Source organism: Buceros rhinoceros, unplaced genomic scaffold (assembly GCF_000710305.1).
Source record: "Buceros rhinoceros silvestris isolate BGI_N320 unplaced genomic scaffold, ASM71030v1 scaffold2816, whole genome shotgun sequence".
Taxonomy (NCBI): domain Eukaryota; kingdom Metazoa; phylum Chordata; class Aves; order Bucerotiformes; family Bucerotidae; genus Buceros; species Buceros rhinoceros.
In genome coordinates, this window is record NW_010419162.1 from 34,975 (window position 1) to 59,174 (window position 24,200).

Consider the following 24,200-nt stretch of genomic DNA (forward strand, 5'->3'; position numbering starts at 1 on the left):
ATCGTTAAGGAATTCGAGGAGTTGTTACCTCGGTCCCTCGACCCTTAACAAGCAGGTTTGCTGGAAGGGCTTGTGACCCCATGGGGGACCCATACTGGAGCAGTTCATGAAGAACTGCAGCCTGTAGGAAGGACTGTTGGAGAAGTTTGTGGATGACTGTCTCCTGTGGGAAGGATCCCACACTGGAGCAGGGGAAGAGTGTGAGGACTCCTCCTCCTGAGACCAAAGAAGGGTCAGAAACATGAGACGAACTGCCCGCAACCCCCATTCTCCATCCCCCTGCATCACTGGAGGAAGAGAATTTGGGCGTAAAGTTAAGGCTGGGAAGAAGAGAGGGGTGGGGGGAAGGTGTTTAAGATTTAGTTTCACTTTTCACTACCCTCCTCTGATTTGACTGGTAACAAATCTCAGTAATTTTCCTCAAGTTAAGTCTGTTTAGCCCATGACAGTAATAGGTGAGTGATCTCTAGGGGAAGGTGTTTTAAGATTTAGTTTCACTTTTCACTACCCTCCTCTGATTTGACTGGTAACAAATTTCAGTAATTTTCCTCAAGTTAAGTCTGTTTAGCCCATGACAGTAATAGGTGAGTGATCTCTTCTTATCTCAACCCACAAGCTTTTTGTCATATTTTCTCTCCCCTCTCCAGCTGAGGAAGGGGAGTGATAGGGCAGCTTTGGTGGGAACCTGACATCCAGCCAAGATCAACCCTACGCACCAGAGCAAGAAGAGGTGCTTTTTGATGATGATGTTTTTTCTGAGGCATCATGGGACAGACTATATTGCCTGTAGTATCTATTTAAAACTGTATTTCACAAGAATGATTCCAGCCTTACAATTGCTTTTAGAAATATTATGTTCTTACATTCATTTATTTGGTTCTTTGAGGCAAGTTCACCAATGTGCACTCTCAGCACACATACTCAATCTTTTGTAATAACCGCTTCCCACTTCTACTAGTGTACTCCAGATATTGGCCATGAAAAGTCAGGTGAGCATCTTCTGAGGGCTTGAGTGAGTGCTCAGAAAGTCTTGGCTTTAATTTACAGTACCCTAGTTACTCCTCTGATGAATGCTGAGGCCCATATTTAGTGAACCTCAATTTCGGCGACAGCCATAATGCCCAGTATTTCCTTTGGCAAGATGTCTCTGGAGACCAGAAAGCAGCCAGCAGGAACAAGGAACAAGGACAAGGCGGGATTTAAACTGGCTGTATCTTTGAATGCCTCACATTCAAATCCACTGGGGAAGCTGAGGACTTTTCTATGCACTTTATGAACATTCTGGGGGGAGCTGGCATGGGGCAGCACATGTCCCCTTGCTCTGCCTCACCCACAGAGCTCAAGCTCACCCACGCAGAGTTGGAAGGGCTATTCCTCTCTCATTATATTGCATTTCAGCTGGCGAGTTTTGCATTCAGGGTCGTGCATCATTCCTGCCACGTCTGAAGTCATCGAGCAACTGCCACTCAACAGGCACAAAGGACTGGATCAGGTGTAATATTACTGAAATCATTCTCTCCTCATGGGAACATGGAAATCCAAATTCTGGTCTTTTCATCAAAGCAAACAAGTGTGGTCCCCAAATACTCTGAAAGAAATGTACCTCATTTCAACCTGTCCACAGACCCTGTTTGTCACAAATACTTATTTCCATCTTACAGGTTTGCACAGATTCTCATACGGATAACTACAAAGAGCATCTTTGCAGCTACACAACAGGGCCACCAATTTCTTCAACAGAAATATTTTGCATATGTATTCAAAGGTATGTCCGTTAAAATGGGAGGATGAAGCAAGGATACTGCCCATTACTTCCATTAACCTTGCAAACGAACATGCTTAGTAAAGTGAGCTTGATCTTATCCTACTACATGTGCTGTAAACTGAACCAAGCAACCAACTCCAGCCAACTGTTTCTTTCACAAGTGTCTGTGAGGACACAATTTCAGCCTGAGAAACATATGGTTTTTACACAGAAGGAAGGCATGGCTGAGGTGGAAGCGTTAAGGGCTGCTTAGTGAGGTGCCATGCGTTTGAGTCACGGTCATGCTGATTTTTTGCTGAGGGACAAGAGTCATGGCTGTCTACAGCTGTGAGAGTCTACAGCTGGACAGGTGGCCACTTGTGCTGGATGTCTGTTCACTCACTGTATGTTGGGAGGCTTTGCTGACCGAAGCTAGCAGAGACCTTACCTCAGGTTGGCTTTCAGCATGCCAGCCAAGCTGGCAATCCCGGCCATCCACTGGTCAAATGCCAGCTCCATTTGCACTTGCAAATTACGCACGTTTGTTGGTGATCACTCAAACATGGCAACTACAGATACTTTTGGCCATTTGGGCATGACTTTTTAGAATAAAATTATTTTTAAACACTCCCCTGTCTTGAAAGTGCTTTTCCAAAAGGGAAAGGGCATTGCAGGGGCAGCAGTAAGGGGAAGGCTTGCAGCCATGCGCTGGCGGTGCTGGCTGGGCAGGAGGCAGGGCTATTGACACGCTCTCAGCACAAGAGCACAGGTATTGCTTTAGAAAGTTGACTTTCAAACTGGGCACTATGACTATGCCTTCAAACAATGAGAAAAGGCATCTTCATCAGATAACGATGCAAACCTAACCTGCTCTGGGATTAGCAGCTCAAAGAATGAAGAATGACTTTCTCCTCTCTTCAAAGTGACTGCAGTGAAAAGAGATCTTTCTCCCGCGTTTTCTTTTTTTCCCCTCCTTATATCAACAATGCTGCTTGGCAAGTACTGAGGGACTTCTGCTACGATCATGAAAACTTAATGACGGTGAATTTAGAAAGGAGCTGGTGGGTTTGACTCTGGGAAGGCTGCTCAGGCTGCTGACAGGAACTCACAGCATCTGGTTCCACAGTGAGCTACCTGCTTTGAGAAAAGTAATTTAAGCTTCTTCCTCCAGCTTGTTGGGAAAAGTACATTTTCAAGGGGGCTTTTGATGTTTTGTTGTGTAAATTACTGCTGGATGAATAAAATAGTAATAATCATACTTAACACTTGCATAGTCCCCTCTGGTTGAGGCTCAACAAAAGTGGACATTTATTTCCCTCACTTCACAAGTACCTCACCCTGTGTCATACCTGGAGAATCAGTGGGAGGCTTGGGTTAATGCACAGAAATTGTACCACTGTAATTGCATGGGAAATGCATTCATTAAAAAGCTTTTAATTAAGTGGATGTTTCTCCACGCATTCTACTTTATATTCCACTTTAGGCTTGTAAATACAACTTTTGTCCCAGTGGAAGCGCTTCTACTAAGTATTAGAGGTGGGCTTTTTTGTAAGTAACGTAATTACACAGGCACAAAACCTTTGTACACATGCAGATGCATCATTGTAAAGGTGCATTACGTAGGCATTGCCTATTCTCTTTCTATAAAGCACAGGAAGAGCAATTTAAGCACCTTTATAATGATGTAACACACTGGGAAAAGCTGAGAAAGGTGAATATGTCTGATTATACTGGAAAGTTACACCACTGGCATAAAGAAAAGATTTCATCTGGCTTTTTATCAATTTATTTTAACTCAATTTCAGCATCAGTCACACTTGCACTGATTTGGGAAATTGTGACCATTTAACTAAATAGATTTTGAAGCTCATTTAATTAGTTTGGTGCAGTTTGTGAAGGCAGATGATCCCCAAGTACTGAAATCGGTCTAGCCTGAGAATTCTGGTCCCACATGCCTTGCTCTGACCTTCTGGAAACACATTTGTGCCAGAGCCCGCAGGGGACTCAGTGGTGGGTCTCTGTGGCTGAATGGCCTTCAGCATATCTGCGTGTGTGCCTTAGGGGGTTAGCTTTGACAAAGAGGCAGGCTGACCCTTTTTACAGCATGAATTATTCTGCGGCAATTTTTCTTGGGACGAGTAGATAAACCTTCTGCCAAGTTGGGGAAAAATGAAACATTTGGGAATGGAGAATCTCAGACCTATGAAAGATAATTGTGCAGAGATTACAGCACTGACTCCTTTGAGACTGGAATTGAAACAGAGCATCACCAAACAGTCACTGAAACGGTTGACTTTTCTAAGTTCTCTTTTTTTTCTGCTGGGGAAGAATCAACCCCTCAGCATATTCATGGGCTTATATACACACACATGGTGCTCAGACTGGGAACTCAGTATCATGGCCATGGGCATCCTGAAATCCTGTTTGATTTTACCTAGAAAGCCCTGGGAATATACTGCCTTGGCCTGCAGATGATTGGCATATTTTAAAGACAACTGTTTTCCCTGTGGTGTAAAACTCTATGTCACAGCTTCATGCAGAGGGAGCTTTGTAACCGGCTCCCCTTTTTTTGGTCCTTAATAGATTTTGCTAGCTTTCTAGTCATGCTGGATTTGTATTAATGAGTATCAATTTTAGAGTGAATTGGTCAGATAATGAAAGTATCTTACTCTGTTGCTTGCAGAAAATAAAATATTCACATAAGGGAAAAAGCCCCAGTTTTCCATTTGTATTTTCCCCAGCTACCTTCCCTCTTCGCAGCGTGTAACTAACTAGGTAAGATGGTAGAGTAGCTGAAGATGATCATTCTGGGCACTTATTTACTAGCTTATAAAGTCTGGATCATATTTACAAAAACATTTGCAATTATCCTACAAAGAAGTTGATTTATATCATTAGCTGCTGAGGTCACAGTTAATAATACGTATTTTGAGCCCGTGTTCAAGGTCAGTGAGTTGGAGATGTGCACTTTCATTTAATAAAGTGAAGATTGCGCAAAGCACGCCATAACTGCTTGTTTCCTTAATGCATCATATTTTAATCTGGTACCACTTGCTTCTAATCTATTATCACTCTTGACTTTACCCTCTATGTAGCAGTTTCAAAAGGAGCTAAGGTCATGTAATTACCTGCCCTATTTGAAAGCCTACCCACATGACATGTCTCGGAAACATCCTGTTGCAATGAACTCAACAGGTTGAGCATAATATATTGTAACAGCACTTTTCCCCCTTTTGACTCCAAAGTCAATGATCTTAAACTACCTGTAAGAAGAGAAGGCAGCACGCATTTGGCTGCTGCCTTTCTTTCTCTACTTTGGTGGATTTATCCAGTGTAGTGACACTAAGTAGGAATAAGCCCACTGTCCAGAGACTGTGACTGCACAAGCTTCCAGCACTTCCTTTTCTACAAAGGGGCAGAGTCAATGGTACAAGTGAAACCTTGGGTAAGCTGCATGTTCAGAATGTTCAGAGTTAAGGCTTCATGCTTCTTTAACACGTTGCTAATGCAGATTTGCCACAGGAGAAATATTAACAATAAACTTTGCATTGTAATTGCTGTTAATTGTTTCTCTCCCCTGCTCTTTCCTAGGAACACCAGCACATAATCAAGATGTGATATCTTATACCTTATTCATGGTGGTTCATCATTAAAAAAAAGAAAACAACAAAATCCCTGGAGCTGCAAAAAACTTTCACATAGAATTTGCTCAGCTTCTTCCTGTATTTGCTGTTCTACAGAAAGACCTTCATGTCTGCAGTAATGATGCTGAAGGTCAGATATGATATCAGGCATCCCAAAGATGTAATTCATTTTCCTTCTAGAAGACTAATTATTGGCAGGTTCAAGGTGGGCTAACAAACAGCGAGCTTGAGGTTTTGTAACTGATGATTTACTTGGGTATTATCTCAGATCTTCCCTGAGCAGGTAAGGGTAAATGGGGAGCCTCGCTCATTCTGTCCTTGAACAGAGGTTTATGATATTCTATAACTAATATTGCAACTACGTGTTCAATTTAAATCAGATTCCTGGCATTTTGCTAACTTTGTTAGGAAGGTCTTGCCTGAGTTTAAACATGCACGTCATCTATATGGGGGTGGGGGAAGCTGGAAGAGTAGGGCAACTTGTTGCTAAAAATTAATGTGGATTAGAATAGGCAATTCTGACGTTATGCAGCCTTTTACAGTCAAGGACTTTGACCTTTTGGCTAAATCTTAAGTCAGTCTTTCGTATCTTAGATGCATAGAACCTTAACATTTATGCATGTTTGACAGCAAAAGAAAACACATCTAGCATTGGAATTTGCTAGATTGTGTATTTGCAAATTCCACATTTGCAATGCCTGAATGTTAAATAGACTTCTTCAGGTTTGCCCTGTTTTGCAGTTGGAGTGGAGCAAGAGCAAACATGTTACAGGGAGGACTGAAAGTAACTTGGATTTCCTGGTTTACAACCTCAAAAATCCCAGAGACTCCAGAATCAGAAGATTAGCTCAATGTTCGTTTCTCAAACTATGGAAACTTCCTTCTCTAACGTGAGTTTTGATATAAGGGTGATGCCACTGTTTTTGTTAGTCCTTTATGGAGAACACAGATTTAGAAATAGAAAACGCTGAGTTTTATTCCTGATCCTGTCACTGAATCCCTGATGAGCCCTGGGCTGCTGATGTAACCTTGCTCTACCTCACACCCTTTGCCAGGAAAGCAAAAATCATTAAATATACCCACCTTTGTACATGGTAAGGAAAATACAAACACTCATTCCTGTCACCATATGTTGGGTTTTTTCCACTACAATGAAGTTAATGTATCAGTTAGACATTAGTATAAGCTTTGCATTTTTCTTTCATCTGAGTGACAACTTGTTTTAATGTGCAGAGGAATAAAGTAAGAATAAAAAAAAAACCCAAGGGAATTATAGATGGACAAGACTGGGTTTTTTCTCCTCTCCGCATGTCCTCAGTATTTTTTAATTAGTTGAGATTTTTGAAAACAGCCTAGAGATCTTACAGCACTTCCCTTTCATTAAAATTAATGAAAGAAAGTGACTTTTTCTGAACTGACTGGGGTAAGACAAGGAGATTTCTGCTTGTGCCTCTGCCCTTCTATTTTCTCTCAATGTTTTTATCGACTTTGAGCAGCAGGTTTTCTAAGCAAGAGCTCTCAGTTGCAGAGGGCCCACCAGAATGTGGATGCTTCTCTGCTGGGGATTTTTCATGTTGCTACAAAAAAAATAAAGATGAGTTGTAACTCTGAGATGTGTGCAATAAAATCCCTTGGCTGCTAAGCCATTACATAGTAGTTGGGTTGAGAACAGAGTAACACATCTCTTTACTCATATCAAAACAACAATATTACAGAAAACTTCCTCTATGAACAGATGAGATGCATTCTTCAGATGAATGAAAATCCTCCTGCAAGGGTTCAGCGAAACAGGCCAGCTCTATCATTATGTTGACAGACTGAATGGATTAGAAGTTCTCACTTGACTCACATGCTTTTAATAAAAAGTTTTATTTCATTCCTCTGCACACATGGGCTTCTGTTGCAGTCTCCCTTGAGAGACCTTTGCTTACCTCCTGGAGTCTGGAAAACATTCCCCTGCTCTCTGCACACTAATCTGCTCTGGAGGATCAGAGGTCCTCATCAAACTGTTCTGCCCTGTAATTCTTCCCTGAATGCCTGCTTTCAAAACAAGCCAAAAAAGGGAAATGAATGCTTATTCCATCAGAGGTTCTGGCATGTTACATTAAACAAGCACAGCATGTGCAGAATATATCTGCTTCAGAAAGAAAATAATGTTAGTATCAGGTTAACCTTGCTTTCTACTCGAGATCTGTGTATAAACGGGCTCGAGACTGGGGAAGGGCAGCAGTTAACCATTTCATGCACAAGCATGACAAGCTGCATCTTTTTCACTCGCTTAGGGACTACCATTGTAGGAGGGAACCTTATGAACTTCATACCACCTTTCAGATGAGGATTTCAAAGTGCTTGGCAAATACATACTTGCTGTCAGGATTTCACACCAATTCACTTTCGACTAGTCTGGTAACAACATCTTTACCACGGTACAGATGCCTTTTCCTCAAGTGGTGTATCCACTATTTGAATTTCCAAGTACTTAAGCTACATGGCGAGTTAGTCCAGAGCATTGATGGGTGCAGATGTTTCAAATCTCTTCTTCATTCTAAGTGATAGTAGCATGTCTCATTCTTTTTATGCTAATTTACTTAAATCCAAATGAACAAAGGTAAAGTCCACACTTTACCACAATGTCCAAAACGATTCAGAAGTGGAAACTTCCTTTTGACCCAATTCAGTGATGGAATTGTATTCCTTATGGTGAGACTGGACAAAGTCAACAGTTTTTACTACAGAGAGCAACTAAATCAGGGAGTGAGCTGAAGAAGGAACACTGGTGGTCTCTTCCTGATTTTGCTTCTGCCGACCCTGCACATCTCAAGCACAATTTCAGAGAAGATCAACAGCTTTACCAGCATGGACATGAACCAAGCTCACACTTACGGACTTTCTATACTTACTTATTCAGGACAGGGACAGTACAGATCTGAACACTGTCACTTGAGACCCTCGACAGAAAGGACACAGATGACATGCTCGGAGCATGACAGCTACACATCACAACTCACGTAATCGGCCTTCAATAAAACCATGTAACATAGCTAACTCTCTTCAAAGGTTGTCTACCAATCTTTCTGATTACGCATAATGCAAAGCAGAATTTGGCTCACCAGGGACTTTTAGCATCTGTTCGGTACTACACACATGATCATTCCAGACTGGACCCAGAAAACTCTTCCCCTTGTACGTTGTTTTAAACCTATCTGTGATCTGGTGAAGGGTACTACCTGCCCTGATGTTTGAGCCAGTAGTGGAGTGCTTTGCTTTCTTAGACGCCCCACAGAATGCCCACCAAAGTCATTAGGCAGGATGACTGGAGGGTTAATTGCAGTTGTTTCAGTTTACAGCTATCCCCTGTGAGGTGCAGTTCACGCCTTTTAAAGTGTTGTTCCTTGCATTGAAGTATTTACACAGTACTCATGCTTCAGATGGGAAATAATGCAACTGTGGAGGCAATAATGCAACTAGTGTGGGTGGTAACCAGTCAATTTTTCTTACACCTACAGCATAGTTTGTTCCAGAAGATCACATTAATGCTGTTACAGGAATTATAATGGGACCTGCTAGGCAATATTGTGTATTTGGAAACTTAAAATAGCAATGACCGTAATAAATTTTCACTACAGCTGCTTTCTTCCTCCAGTTCAGCCTGCTGTCTCTCTGCAGGCTTCCTAGTTTAACGTTTGTTCATTCTTTCACATTAACAGAAAAATACTAACTACTGGATAAGGGAGTGTATGGGTGTACTAGCAAGATCATTACTCTGAATAAATGTGACTACAAAGTTGCACAAGAAATGCCACAGTTAGTGGTAAGCACAAACTACAGCTTTGGGTGTAAACTACTCTAATTACAAGGGATGGAGAAAGCTCCACAGTTTTTATTCCCACAGAAACCGATACTGGTGTGAACTATGGCTCTTTGTTGCAGCAGGGACAATCTGATGAAAGAGCTTACTGATTTACCCAGTTGATGCTACTGTACTGAATAACAGACTGAAAGAGAAAGGGATTGTAAATTAGACTCATTCAACCCAACATTTTCCAGGATATATATTGACAAGTTTTTTGTCAAAGCAACAGCCTAGTGACTCCTGGTAAGAAGGTCTGTCTACTGATTCTTTGACCTCATCCACACCCATGGTGCTGAAGTCAACCTTCAAGATCTTACTAAAGACTGTCACTAAGGAGGAAGCACCAGGGCACCTAGGAGTAGAATTTGGCCATGGTAAGGTAAGCAGCTGGCCAACACATCTCCCAGAGGGCTACGGCCACAGAGGAAAGGTGGCTGTGGCTCCCTCCATGTCACCTGTGCCATGCAAGACCCAATGGCATGAAGGTGTTGGAAAAGTCTGCTCTGGATCCACAGGTCCCCAGGCTAGGAGAAATGTCAGTTCCAGGGCAGTGCCCACCAGCTTCAAGTAATGTGGAAAGAGGCATAGTGGTTTAAGAATGAAAGGAGTTCTGTGTTTCTTCCTAGCTCAGCAGGCAGCATAACATTTGCTAAGAATCCATATCCACATGGTCAAAAATGTAAGTTCAGATATTAGTTTTGCATAAACTGAGAAGGAGAAATAAAGAAAAGAGAGAGAGAGAGAGAGAGCAGCAGGCACACTGCCACCAAGTACAGCAAATCAATCTTCTCAGCAGTGATGGATCAGGGAGCAGGACTGTAAGTTTAACAGGTATATGAAACCCTGTGAGTATAAAAACACCATTAAAACACTGCCATTAAATTCCAACACTGAAGGATTATCACAGCCCCTGAAGCCAAGCAGGTCAATATGTGACTCTGTATTTTTCATTACCATTTTTTATATGCATACATATGAAGTGGAATATAATTCACAACAGCCTCACCCTCTCTGCCACTGAAGATTTCTGCTTTATACCAGCATCCACTTTCAGAAATAAAATGCAATAAACCATCAACAGATAAATGAGATCCCTACGGGGCTTTTACTCTTTTGTACCTTTATGCTTACTTTTTCATGAAATTTCTGCTTAAATGCCTCTCTTTATGCACTTACATAAAGACGACATACACCTGTATAAATATAATCAGAGAGTGAAGAGCTCTTCTGTATGGGGAAATGTATCTTTTCTTCCTAACTTACCATAATGACATATTCGCACTGCTGGAGCGAGGGGTATGTTAGCTTCCCCACTAGCTTCCCAGGGTGGTATATAGTAAGACATGGCTGGATTTTTTTTTTTTCCCGTCTTTAGAAAAGAAAAAAAGAGGAGCTCTGAATCTTACCTTTCTGTCTTTCCCACAAAGTAAACGTTTTGAGGAATTATAGCTTTATAGATTGCTGACACTGACTAATAGTTCTAATGTGATGAAACTGTTTGTGCGAACCACACTGAAAAAGCTTTTTTTTTTAAGTCTCAGAAACCTTAGAGCAAACGGTCATGCTGTGCCACAGGGTAGCTCAGAGATTGCCACCTATATGGCACTTATTCAAGAAGCAGACCTATTTATTAGCTAGTAGTGTCATTTTTCTGTCATCACGACTACTTCAGTCAAAAGTAACCTGCCTCAGAGAATAACAATTCCTGACTCCCTTTTCATGAGAGAACTCAAAGCTTTTTATGATCTGGATGCATAGATACCAGATAGTTACAGCCACAACTCTTTCGGCAACATAGAGCTGAGGCTTGACAGAGAAATACTGCAGAGAGACAGGATGAAGGAACAGGAGAGAGGTCTATGTGAAGATTTTGACTCAGGTTATTGTGCAAACGAAATGTGAAAGGAAGTTTCAGTGCACCAGCAGAACAGAGAAGACCTCATTTTTGAGAAGGGATGGGGGGCAGAGAAGACTAATTGTCCGTCACGCTAAAAGCCTACTTTTCTTCTCACTCTTACTAGTCACAAAGGCAGGACCATGGCATGAATAGGTACAGGCCAAATAGACTCCAGTGCTAGAGCTGATCTTCATGAGGCTGTAGCATGCTGATAAATACGTGAAATATGCATAGGCACTGCACAGACACAGGGTGTCTGCCTTCTACTACAGGGCACTGGAAATTCAAAAAGGAGAGTAACTATTATATGCAGAAACGCATGTACCTACCATCCTGAAAGTAAGAGGCTAGAAGCTGATCTACTTTGTCTATTTTGAAAACACCGTGTTTGCCCTAAACCCTCTACTTTTCATTTGCATTGCCATGAGAGTCACTGCCAAACATCCCGAGACCGATGCTGAGCTGGTATTACAGAGAAGGGTTGTTTGGTGGGGAGGGCTGAGGGGACAGAGCTCTGTTATGAGTCCTTCTAATTCTTCACTGCTCAACTTCATAAACCTCAGGCATCTTCAGGGAAGACGAGTGGGGTGTCCAGACTCATGAGAACTGGATTAACTAATTTCTCCATCCTACAAGTGATTCTGTGACTTTGGGTCATTGATGCACATCTGCAGCTATTGAAAGTTCACCTGCAGTCACATTCACATCAGACCCCGAAGGCATCACTTACTCTGCATGCAGAGCCCATCAGTGCAGTTCTTGGACTGCAGCACCAGCCCCTCGCAGTCCTTCCCCCCATTCTTCGGTGCTGGGGCTGTACACTCCCTCCGGCGCCAGTGAGTGCACTCCGTGCCGCAGGTGGACCACTTGCTCCAGGATGTCCACTTGCCGTCCACTGAGACAAGGAAAGGACGTAATTTGTTAGTGAGAGCGATGCACGTCTCAGTACAAGGCAGCCTGCAACTCCTGGCCACTCCTGGCAAGGCAGAAGGATCATCAGCTTGCTCTGCTTAAAGTTCTGTTTCTATACTTTAAGTGCACATTCACTCTCCCTCTCCTTTCTCTCTGCCCCAAACCCACTTCTGCTCCCTCCTCTCTTTTTATAAATTTGCCAGCAGTTTCTCTGTGCTCAAAGTGTGCAAGAAAACAAGCAACAAGTCGGGAATCTGTTTGTGGTTTGATTTTTTTTTCTCTTTTGGCATTTTTTTTACACAGGTTAAAGTTAAACTTGGACAGAAATTCTTCTTTAGTAGGAAGATACTTGATGGTAAATATTTCCTATTGAAAGAAATATCTAGAGGCACTGATCTCTTTCACATGAGCAGAATCAGGAATGTGTTTAGCGCCTTTCGAAATCTTGCAAATGATTTTCAAAAGTACTAAATTGAACAGCCGAAGAACAAACTATGAAATTATTCCAGTGACACAGCCTGAGCAAGGAGTCTGTAACTTGAAATAGTGACCAGAGATGAAATTTCAGCTCTTCAGGTTGCATCCACCACTAAGATGCAGAGTAGGATGGCCAAGCTTCACAAGCTGAAGATGACCTTACTGCCACCGATTTGAGTTGGACTGCAGAATTAGGAAACCACTGGACAACAGGACAGAAAATAGGCAGAACTTTGTCACATAAAGGCCACCAAGTACCTTGCGTGTTCTGAAGGAATTTCGTATTTTTCAGAAGTTTACATTTAAATACCTTTAAAGGTATGGATACACATCTCTTTCCAGTATAAACGTCTTTTGTATTTGAAGTCAAGTAAGCATGTGCCTCAAATTTAATATCCACACCCCAGATGCTTCACTTGCTGTGACAGCTGGTCTGAATAAACATTGCAAATTTATTTACATCACAGTTGCTTTCTATATACAAACTCCAGTCCTTTTTCAGAGCTTTCAACCTTTATCTCTTAAAATGTGAAGCTCTGAAAGTTCCCCAAATCCCCTGAATTGTCAGAGCTGAGACACTGGTGCAAGCTGTGTGCAAAAGCAGGGCTGAACCCCTTGTTGCTTGATAAAATGTCCTCACCATTTTATCTACTTACGTAATACAATTTCATATTTATTCACTGAAATGTTGGATTTATTAATAAAGAAAAGGAGACTTTTGTAACTAATAGTGTCCTCCTGAAATGACTGGTGACGGCCAAACTATCTAGAGCTATGCAATGTTCATACTGAACCTGGACACAGAGTGGTGCAAGCTGTTTTCTGAACACTCTGGCCCTCGCAGAAGGCTCCACCGTTGAGTGGGGCAGGATTGGTGCAGGTCCTCGTACGCTTTTGAAAGCCTCTCCCACATCGGCTGTTACACACTGACCACTCAGTCCAGGTCGACCAGCCACCATTCACTGAAAAGCAAGAGAGAAAGGGTATGATCACATAAGTAAGCCATTCCGCCCAAAGGCACCTCTAGCTCTGTGTGATGCCACCTCCAACTGCAGTCAAAAGTGATGACTGGGAAGACCACAAGAAGCAATACTGAAGAGACACTAACCCATGTCTCCAACGTACTGATTGAACAACATGCCAGAAGTCACTGTACAAGTCAAAGCAATGCTAACGCTGAATGAAAAACACCATTTGATGACTATTTCAGCTGGCAGGTGACCTGCCTTCTCCTGAAAACTGACCTGACCCAGCAGTAAGCACCTGGTGGCGTGTGTATGGCCAAAATCTCCGTGGATTCAGAGAGCACTCATAGCTCTGCCTACATATTTATGTTTCTGCATTCATCACAGTTACAAAACACAGTGCTCTTGCATGGCCCATCCCTCAGTATCACAAACACTGCTAATCATCTCAATTCAGTTGGTTTTCTATAAAAACTGAACTAAAAGGCCCTCATTGTAACTTCAGGGAAGCAACTGCTTACAATTAAATCTAACTGCTACCCTGAATATGAAACGAATATTAGGGATAATCATAGGGATTTTTTCCTACTTGTCTATCCTATAATTAAGCTGATTGTAAGGAACATCCGGACAGTCAGCTGGCATGTCGTCAGAGCAGTTTTTGTTCTGGTGGGTACCCCTGCCTGGGATGCATCAGGGCAGTAACTCTGCACGGGCAAAGGCTCAGACTGGTGGGGCAGAGCACAGCCTGGAAAAGACCCCAGGAGGGCATCTCACCCAGCCTCTCTGCAGCCAGAGCACGGCCATCCTCAGTATTAGATCGAGGCTGCAGATGCAAACACGGAATAATGCCACCCTATGCTTTGTATTTCCCTGATGTTTATTTTTAAGCCAGGTTGTGTGCCTATGAACTGCAGTCTTTGCCCCTGACGTCAGACTATGTTTTGGAGCAGACAACAAAAATAAGTTTATTTAAAGAGATATTAGAAGACAGTAGATTCTGCTGTGCTCTGACACTCTTACCAGTATCTGGAAGCACAGCCTTCCTTTCAGTTTTACTTTTATTTCTGAAAAGTGACACTAAAAACATGAAATGCACTGGAAGAAACAAAGCCTTGGATGTTCCTGCTGGAGGAAATGCCCTAATGACTCCTTCCTGCATCCAGCTGCAATGTGTTAACAGCTATGGGAGCCACTGCCTTCTCTTCAATGAGGCAACCGGCTGGTTGTGTAGGTGCTTGTTCCTCCTTTAACACTGTTACCAATAAGCTGAGACATCAGGTTTGCACTTCTAAGTAATTTTGGTAATGAACCCTGACTGCAGTCCCTGCATATGGCTGCAGTCAGCAGGCAGCACAGGCGGCCCAGCCTGGTTGCTCCCCACAGTAGGAGCTGCATACAAGCAGTTTGTACCCCCTCCTGTCCCACCACTCACTTTGAGCAGACATCCACGTGCAGCGAGACAAGGCATCACCTACCATAGACAATCACGGTTGCTGTGGTGCTTTTTCTTTTGGCCACAATATTTTTGGCTACACAGGTGTAATTGGCTGTGTCAGAAAGCCGGGCTTGCTTGATGATCAGGTTATGATCGATGGTGATGTAAAAATTTCGGTCTTCCACGGGATCAATCACTTCTTCATTCTTTAGCCACTCCACCTTGGGGTTTCAAAGGGCCAGAGAGGAGGCAGTGAGTCAGCACAGGTCACACCAAAATGGGTACAGTATCTGTGATTGATTACACTGCTCATTTCAGAAAGCGCTACAAGTCAAAGCACATCATGAAGGTCTCACCTGATACAAGCTGCCAACTGAAACAAAATACCACATCAGAAATGTGGGAGAACATCCTTCATGCCTACCCTTTCCTTCATGTCCCTTTCCCTCCTGCCCGTCCACATGAAAGCATCTTGCCTTGCCTTGGAAATATTAATGCATTTTCAAAGGCTGCCAGCTACTGTACAGCGACAAAAAGCTGATCTATGCTTTCAGAGTCTGAGGCAAGGGATAAGAAAGCAGTGATGATACCTTAGGACCACATCTACAAACAGAGAACTCCCTTACAACGTCAGAAAACCTAAAACAGCAGAGACGTCACCTGGTCTTTTCTATGTCTTGTCTAATTAGGCAGCTGATAATACAGTAACATTGTATGTGCCTGCCCTGTGCCTGCCCTGGGTCTAACACACTGAGGCCCTACACCAGAGTAGGACACACTAACAAATTACAAACACACCAGTGTTTTTAAGTATACATGCACTCACACATACACACATGTTATTGTTTTGCAGCAATCGGGATTAAGCGAAACCGAGAGTTACCAAGGAAACAGGAAATCACAAAGACTGTATCAGGGCTTATATTTCCCTTTTCTTTATGTAAACTATATTTTAATATAGTGTAATTTCCTTAGTTACACAGAAAAATATTTTCATACGTGATTTTTAACCTAGACAATGTTCTCTTTATTGCCTTCCTAAAGAAACACCCTATTATATCCCAGCTGACTGCTGTGAGCCACCCTAATACAGTTTGGCTGCAAATCTAGTAGCTTGTTTTCATTTGAATTGAGCGTGCTCTGGAAGACAGGACTGGGGCCCTGGATGGATCAAAGCCAGGCCTTCACGTCTCTGGATCATTTCAGCTTGTGCCCAGGATTTAATTTAAGCAAGAAAAACGTGGAGCACCATCAACCCACCGGACCCCAGAGGTGCTCACTGTGAAGACCTGCTCTCACAAACCTCACTTTTCCAAAGACATTTGAGGAACTACCTCAGCATTGACATACCAAGGCCCACCTGAGACCCTGCTGTCCTGCTGAGACAGCAGTACACACCACCCCAAGCCTTGGGGAGAAAACCACTGGCCTCTCCGGGTGTTAAACACCAAGGACTTGATTCACCCCAAGCACTTGCTTGGCTTGGATTGGCTGGAGTTGACTGGGCTTGGATTCAAGCTGCCCACCTCCCACTCCCCATCTTCAGCCCTGCTTTAAGTAGCTCTACCTCCCCTACCAGTTTGGATGGATGTGCGTGAGGTGTGAGCTGCTTCCAAAGACAGGCATCTTAGTGAAAGTGAAGCCACTGCCCTGAGGAAGGCTTGTTTTAAACCTCCTCTCCCACAGCAGATCGCTGCAGTATGTGATAGCCTCACGACTATCAATAACTTTATAGCTTAAAACTGGTGGTGCAAAATGGGCTGTGGAAATGGATACATGTGTCTGTGAGGAACACGGGAGGAAGAAAAACTGACATAAAAATTTGGAAGCTACGTTTCTGTCACTGCAACACTCATCATTTAACATGAAAAATACAAGCTCTTAGTCAATGACCTGGTTTTCCTTGCCAGGGTGACTAAATGTCACCCATAGGTCACATCTGCATGCATCCCAGACTGAAAAACAAGCCCGGAGCTTACCTCTCCTCCAGTGGTAGGCTACTACTTAACTCTTGCTTCTCAGACAAACAAAACATCTTTATTAGATTTTAATATCAGTATTTATTTCTGTGTGCTCTGATAGAGCACAGGCCTGTGTTAGGACTCTAAAAGACACTACTCGCATTGCCACAGCTGTATATCAACCTTCAAATCTACCTACACTTTTCTGGTGCTCTGCACATTGAGGATATCAGGGGGCCAGTAAGAACAGGACTGCAGTCATCCCATGGTCAAAGGCTCAGTCCAAAATGTTTCTGTCCATCCAAGCACATACTCTAGCAGCCCTCAGTACTATGCAAGGCTCACTGCTCAAGCCTGCAGTTCTTTTTCCAGTACTCTGCAATGCTTTCTCCACAAAAACACACATGTGCATATTCAGTTTGGGTCTCAGCTGGTTAGACAAAACTAAAGCTATGAACATTAAATTCCCTTTCATCTCTGCAAAAACACTGAAGATTATATGAATACAGAAGTTGCCAATATCAGGGGAAAAAAAAGATACTCTGCATAATTCAGTATACTGCCTCTGGCTCTTCACTGAATCTCTTAGGAAAAAGATCCCTTTTACCTAATGGCTTACAGAATTTGCTAACAATAAACCATTAAACTTGCAGAACAATGGTATGACTTTTTTTCTGAAAAATCTGGTTTGCCAGGACATTGGTACTGTGTGCTCACATCTAAACTCCATCTCTTTTATAAGATGCACCATTGACACGTCTAATTCAGTCTTCTTCTGGCATCCCAGTTTTTATCGTGTCATGAGTCTGTTCACGTAGCAAATGGTAACATCACCAAATCTGAAGGGAGAAACTGATGGATGATTTGACAAGAGACAGGAGTCTCCTTTCCTATACATTTTAGCCATCAGCAGAGCAACACAAAAAAGAGTACACCCCTCCGGCAGATGTGTTTTACCCCTCAGTCCTTGTAGAAACAATAACTAAATAAACTCACTACGTATGTAAATGAGACAAACTACTATGTAAATGAGAGTTTTGTTGGTCCTTATTTTCAGTTACTGACAGCCTCATTTTTGCTCGTGCAGGTGACTGCAGTGCTCAGCACTTCCAAATATCAGAATTTTTTTCTTTTCTTCTTTTTTTTTTTGGTAACCAGAATAGGTGGGAGCAGGGTTGTTCTGTCACATAACTAGGAAGAGATCAGGTGTCAAATACAAAAGAGAAGAGAACAAAGTGGAACGAGACAGTGTGATTTATGAATGACAAGTATGCAAACTGTTATTACAAGAAGTTAAAAGCAACAATCTCTTTTGATGCCATGTCATTCCCCAAGGTGCAGCCCCCTCGCTGAAGCAGGCTGTTAATCCAGTCAATGCAGAAACTTATCCTGAATTTAATTCCACTGCCTTAATAATGGTGACTGGTACCCTGGGGAAACTGCCATGCTCACAACAAGGCTGGCAGATGAGGCACTGGACATTTATGTGCCAGAGACCAGCACCCCTCCAGCAAAGTAGACAGAGGGGCAGCGGGACACTCACGGGCATTTCGAAGTGTGCAAGATGCCTGTCTTCAGGGTCATATGAAATCATGCCCTCATGACTCCATTTTTCAACTCTCTGGAGAAGACATTTCTAGAGTAGATGTTTGCTTTTGCTTAAGTACTGAGGATGTATACTTACTAGCTACAGTCACAACGATTCTTGAACAGTTACCTAGCTCTGTTCAATTCAACCAGGCACATCACACTAACTGTTAGCAATAAATGTATGGATGGCTCTGCATATCCATAGAAAAAGCCTGAGCATCAGTTTTTCCTTCCCGAAACAGAAATCATTTAACTGGCAACAACACTGTCATGAAGGATGGCTAAGTGTTACCCTGTGGAGACAACAGCTACAGAAGATAACAACATGCACTGTTTTTTCTTACATACCAGCCCCCTGGAAAAAAAGCAGGCACAAAATCACCATTTCTTTTTTGGTTTTTCCACTCAGGAAAGTATTTTTGCATGCTTGCAAACTGACTAGCAAGAGAAAGCCCCTCTGTAAAGGTGTGGGGGCAGTGCACGAAACCCTGACTCACAGTGACTGTGGATGCTGAGCAGCTGGAGCACACCTGAAGTCAGCTACTTTTCAGTCAGAGCTCTTCAGTGCTTTGGATGCAATCTGCAGAGCAGTGAGGCACGCAGCTCCTGCCAGCTGTGCTGGTCCAGTGCTGCTAATGCGCTGGAAAGTCTGCCACAAGACTGAGCCATCCCTGTGACTAACTGAGGAAGTGCACGATCCAAGGTGGCTGTAATTTAGAGCAATATACCTTGTAGTGTCTTTTCTGTCATCCTGTTCCCCAGTGAGAGACAGATGTGTTGTCTCTAATTATTCGTTGATTGGTATCGGGAGATACATTAACATAATTGGCACATTTGTTCTAATTAACAGAGGGAACCTGCCACGTGCCACCCAACATGAAAAACAAGACCATCAGGAAGAACAGAAAACGCACAATCACTGTCCCAGCTGTACCCTAGAGCTGCAGACAGACCTGTGCTGCTGTGGGATGTTTTCATCAGCAGCCTGAAGTAAGTCTGCACATGCAGACACTAAGACTTGCTCAGCCGGGTCAGGCTTCTGTGCAGACTAAATGAACACAGGGAACATAAATCACACAAGTGATTACATATGCAGGAAAACCTATTACAGAAGCTAACTGCTGACACAAATTTAGCCATGCCAAGTTTCTAGCATTACTAGACACTCAAATCTCTTGGCACACTTGCATAACTGTAACTGTTTTAGAATCTTATAGAGCAACAACACACCTGCTCCAAAAGAAACCCAAGAATGGAAAAGGGATACAAGCTCATCTTGAATCTCCCCTGCTGCACTCTCAAGAGGAAAACAAGCAGGTCTGTGTTCTGGATCCTAGTACCTCATTGCCTCCTCTGTACCAACCTGCACTAGAGCCACCTTCAGAGCAGAGAGCTCAGCAAGTCTTCTACCCTCTAGACAAAGGCAAAGCTCTCTGGTGCAGTTCTCCAGAAGAAACAAGACGCTAATGGCTGGGAGCAGCGAGGAATTTGCTTTGATAAAAGGCGATTCAGGGTTCTGGGAAGTGAGCCCATTGCACCCCTGTCTTCGCTGTCCTGGCCGACATGGTAGGATTGCTTTCCATCTGGTCCCCCAACAGTGCCAGCACTGTGGCTGGTGTTCTCTGCAGCCATGACGGCCAGTAACGGCAGCACTGCTCTCCTTGCTGCAGTCCCTGATGAGCTCACATTGCTTCCAACAGCCAAGGGAAATCACAGCTCCCCTGCTTCACCCCAGCTGTAACAACAGACATGCATACCATACCATACCCTACTGGTAGGGAGAGCACATATACATGTGCCAGTAAGAATAAAGTATTGGTGAAGCTTACTACTGATTTGGACACAGTAACAATGCCCAAGTGAGACTGAGAAAAATTTAGCAGTTTTCACACAGCTATCGAGCTATTTCAGGTACCTTGAGACTTGAGAGCCCCTTTGAAGAATGTTTTTTGATTTTTAGATTTGGTTTCAAATGTACAGTCATGTTAGCAACTGCCCGCTGAAGGGGATGCTGTCCTCCATGTACTACTTGCTGGACATAGACTTTATACCCATTTAAGTTTAAATAAAATAAATAAATAAATAAAAAGTGGTCTCTAAAGAGACTGAAATTACAGCTATGAGAGACTGCAAAACACATACCGAGAATGAAACAACAAACACAAACTGTCATGAAATTTTGCTCAGTTGTTGCCACTGTGCTTCTGCTGCCAGTAAGGGGAATTTGCGTTCCTGCTGTGGAAACACTTGCTTAATTCCACATATATCCAGCTTTCTGCTTGAATATTAAAATACACACAAGGTGTACGTACAGCTGCTGGATATATCTGGCCCCACTACAGCTTTGCCTTATGTACAAGAGGGAAGTGAAGCCTCACAGAAGAATCTTCAAAGGCCAAGGTGGACTGGTAGCAGCAGATGGAGAACTTATTTCACAGAACCTTAAATTCAAATACAGATCATGGTCATTAACCAAAAACCTTGGAAGCTGCCATGTGGCCACCAGGATTTGGTGAGCTTCCTTTTCCATTTGAAAGAGGGGCTTGAGCTGGAGGTCCCATGGCACATGTGTGTCGGCTGGCACTTTTGGCACCACATGGGTGTGTGGACTCTCCAGTCACTGAAGCAACTGGGAGGGGTCTGTTTGGAAACAGCTTTAACAAGTTACCAGTGTGACGTCTGCGGTTCTTTGGTTGGATGGATCAATGGATCTCATCCTTCAAAACACAGAGCTATACGCTGTTTAAGATCCTTAAATTCAGTTAGGGAACAGGATGTTGGGCGGTGGCTGCACTCCCTGAGGGTGGCCCCCTTCCCATTCTCCCTGAAATTTACATAGTGCCTGTTGTCATACAGACAAGTCCTCCTACCAGTTTTAAAAGGATTTTGTCCAGGTTACACTTTTTAGTGAAAGAAAAGCATCAGTCTGGAAGCACAGGGAAATTTCTGAGCAAAACCCAGCAAACCCTGACCAAATGACTCTTGAGTGACAGCTGACGTGCTCAGCAGACTGCATTTTGGAAATATCTCCGTTAAAACATGGGAGCATGTAATTATTCATGCCTCAGGTGAGCACTGCATCTGAAGAAGTTACTGCCGGAGGAATTGACCAAGGCAAACACTATCACCAGGTGACTGAGGGTACTGGGGGCTCTGCAAAGCTCTGCTGGAGGTAACTCTCACTCTTCAGGCACTACAAGGCCTGTTGGCTATAGGGAGCAAGAAACAGTCAGTGTCAAAGTAGGATCTGATAGACTAATCTTGTAGGCATACAGAATAGTATCTCCAGGATGAGGAGCTATCCTGGAAGGATGAGGCGGAGGGAAAGTTGGGAAGTATCCTCATCTATGTCATCAAAAAATGCAGCTAAAAGCTGTGTCCCACACTGCGTATCTTCCAAAAATATGCATAAGGTAAAATGCTCTTTCGGGGCATGGTAAATGTTCTTTTGGGGTACAGCCTGAAGAGGAAAGGTACTTTGTGTTAGCTCAGCCAGAATCCCAAGAACTGTCTTCACTGCAAAAATCAAACTGTGGAGAGGATAAGCTAGGACAGTTCACGTCAGTAGAAAACTTCCGATTGCAGTATTTTATGAAGGGACTAGAAATCTGGCCATTCTCCATTCCCACAGATCATTCTTGTCTGCGGTCAGATCTAATCACACAGCAACCTCCTTCACCAGCATGCTCTGCCGTCACTTACATCGGCATCAATGAAATGGCACTAGACAGGCAAATCATGGGGTAAAGACCCCCAAAATTCAGGTCTCAAAAAAACTTGGTCCTGTGAGAGGACCTCTGCAGGTTTCTGCACTGTGAAAACGAACTGGTGGAAAATGTAAAAACAAAGCCACCTAACAAGCTAGTAGTCAGCGTATTTCCCAGGAAAGCACAAGATTCAAATACAAGCCTATTCTCAAGCCAGGGAGTTGTAACCTACCTCCCACACTTGTCAAAAGAGTACCCTGTCCACCCACCAGTAGATTGGGGTGTATAAAATATGTAAAAAGGAACAGGAATCTATGGGACCAGACACTGACAATACAGGGAGCTTTATCCTGAACTTTTGCAAGACAGGGCTGCATTGCCAGACCTTCCCCAATGGCTCTCCAGGGCAAAATCAACGAGCAGTTTTCATTCATTCTGGGCTGTGCTCCTTCTGCACACAAACCCACCTTTCCATCTCCACCCTTCCTCCCACTGACATCCAAAGGAAGTCCTGCTGTATGTTGCAAGGCACTGCAAAGGACAGTGTCACTTCCCAGCTAGTTAGTATTTGTGGCCACAGACTCCTCTGTTCGCCTCTGTTAGAGCTCACTTTCCTGACAGGAATATAAAACACCGCCTTGGTGACACACACCTGCATGGAAATGCATACACGTGAACTCCCAATTAGGGATAACTGCTGCAAAACAGAAGTGGCTCTCATGAAACAAAGCAAACAGCAGTCATATTAATAATCAATTAGATGGAGCAGCCACCTGATGCTGCCTATCTGGAGAAGTCCCCAGCTTCCATCAGCTTTTGCCTGTGCAAGAGCAGCTGAATAAAGTCTGTGTGACTTTATTCAGCTTGACTCGGCAAAACCCCCTCTTCTGGCTCTTGACTCAGGGATGCTTTTCTCTTTACTCTAGTTCCTAATTAAAGTCATGACTTTAATCACAACCAGTTTTAAACCCAACTGGGTCTCCAAACTGTACGTTACACCCTGTCCTGCTATTAAATCACTCTGTGGAACACCTCAATTATAATTAAAGAAGCAATTATCCCCCTGTTAAAGGCACCACAAATCATACATTTCAATGCAAAAGTTCGTCTGGCAGCTCATAGCATATTAACAAATCTCACATCTCATTGATGTTTTGATCTATAACCTATTGCAATGAGCTAATTTGATGTGACTCAGTGTCTGTATATTTTATCACATGCAACACGATGCTGGCATCTTTCAAAGAACAAATTAAATGAGCTAAGGGGTTAATTGATAATAATTCTGCCATTACTGTTGGAGCATCACAAAATGGGATCCTTACTGTTTTCGAAGGTTACGTTTGATAAAATGCACACACAGAAGAGAGTGGAGGTGAAACAGATGTTGACAATGGGGAGCTGCAACTGTCTGATTTCCACTGAGCACCAGCAGTTTCTGTAGAGTCTGGCAGGTCAGACTGCTTATCTCACCACCTTATCCCTATTCCTCTCCACTGAGGAAAAGCAGAAGGCAGGGAGGTACGGAGCTAGGGCAGGGTGTAGTTTGGTTTTATGTCCATTCCTTTTTTATTTTTCACAGTAGGAATATGTGAGTTTGCCCTTTCATTCCTTAGCTATGCATGCGAACCTCAGTGTAACTGCCTGAGCTGGTCCTTCTGCTGCTTGCCTAAGCCACCCACTGGAAGACAAAACGTTTACCTGAGTGTTTCAGAACCAGTAAGCAGGTTCAGCTTGATACTGGCTATAAAACTCAGAGTGGGGAAACATAGCATGGTACAGCTGGCACCAGTGCTGGCTGTGGCTGGTGGGCAGGAGTATATGGCTGCAGAGAAGCTGATCTGGTTTTCTCTGAGACCAAGCAAACCCTCAGTTCCTTACATTGTCCCAAGTGAACAAGCAAGATGTGCTTTGATTTGCCCTCAAGCCACGAGGCTGGTGTATTCTTCTACACACCTTCTTGTATTTGGAGCTTTGGCTATTTTTTTTTTTTTTTTTTTTTATGGGCAGGG

The 24,200-nt window shown here is 43.2% G+C and overlaps 1 protein-coding gene across 1 annotated transcript in view; it reads right to left on the reverse strand.

Annotated features, from left to right (window-relative positions):
• Positions 1-24,200, reverse strand: part of UNC5C (unc-5 homolog C (C. elegans)) — a gene marked incomplete at its 5' end in the record, with an annotated part of 94,038 nt that overhangs the window by 31,157 nt on the left and 38,681 nt on the right. Inside the window, 3 exons of the mRNA XM_010138790.1 lie at positions 11,869-12,033; positions 13,322-13,489; positions 14,971-15,151. Coding sequence (XP_010137092.1) covers positions 11,869-12,033; positions 13,322-13,489; positions 14,971-15,151 — 514 coding nt within the window. The remainder of the gene's footprint in view (positions 1-11,868; positions 12,034-13,321; positions 13,490-14,970; positions 15,152-24,200) is intronic.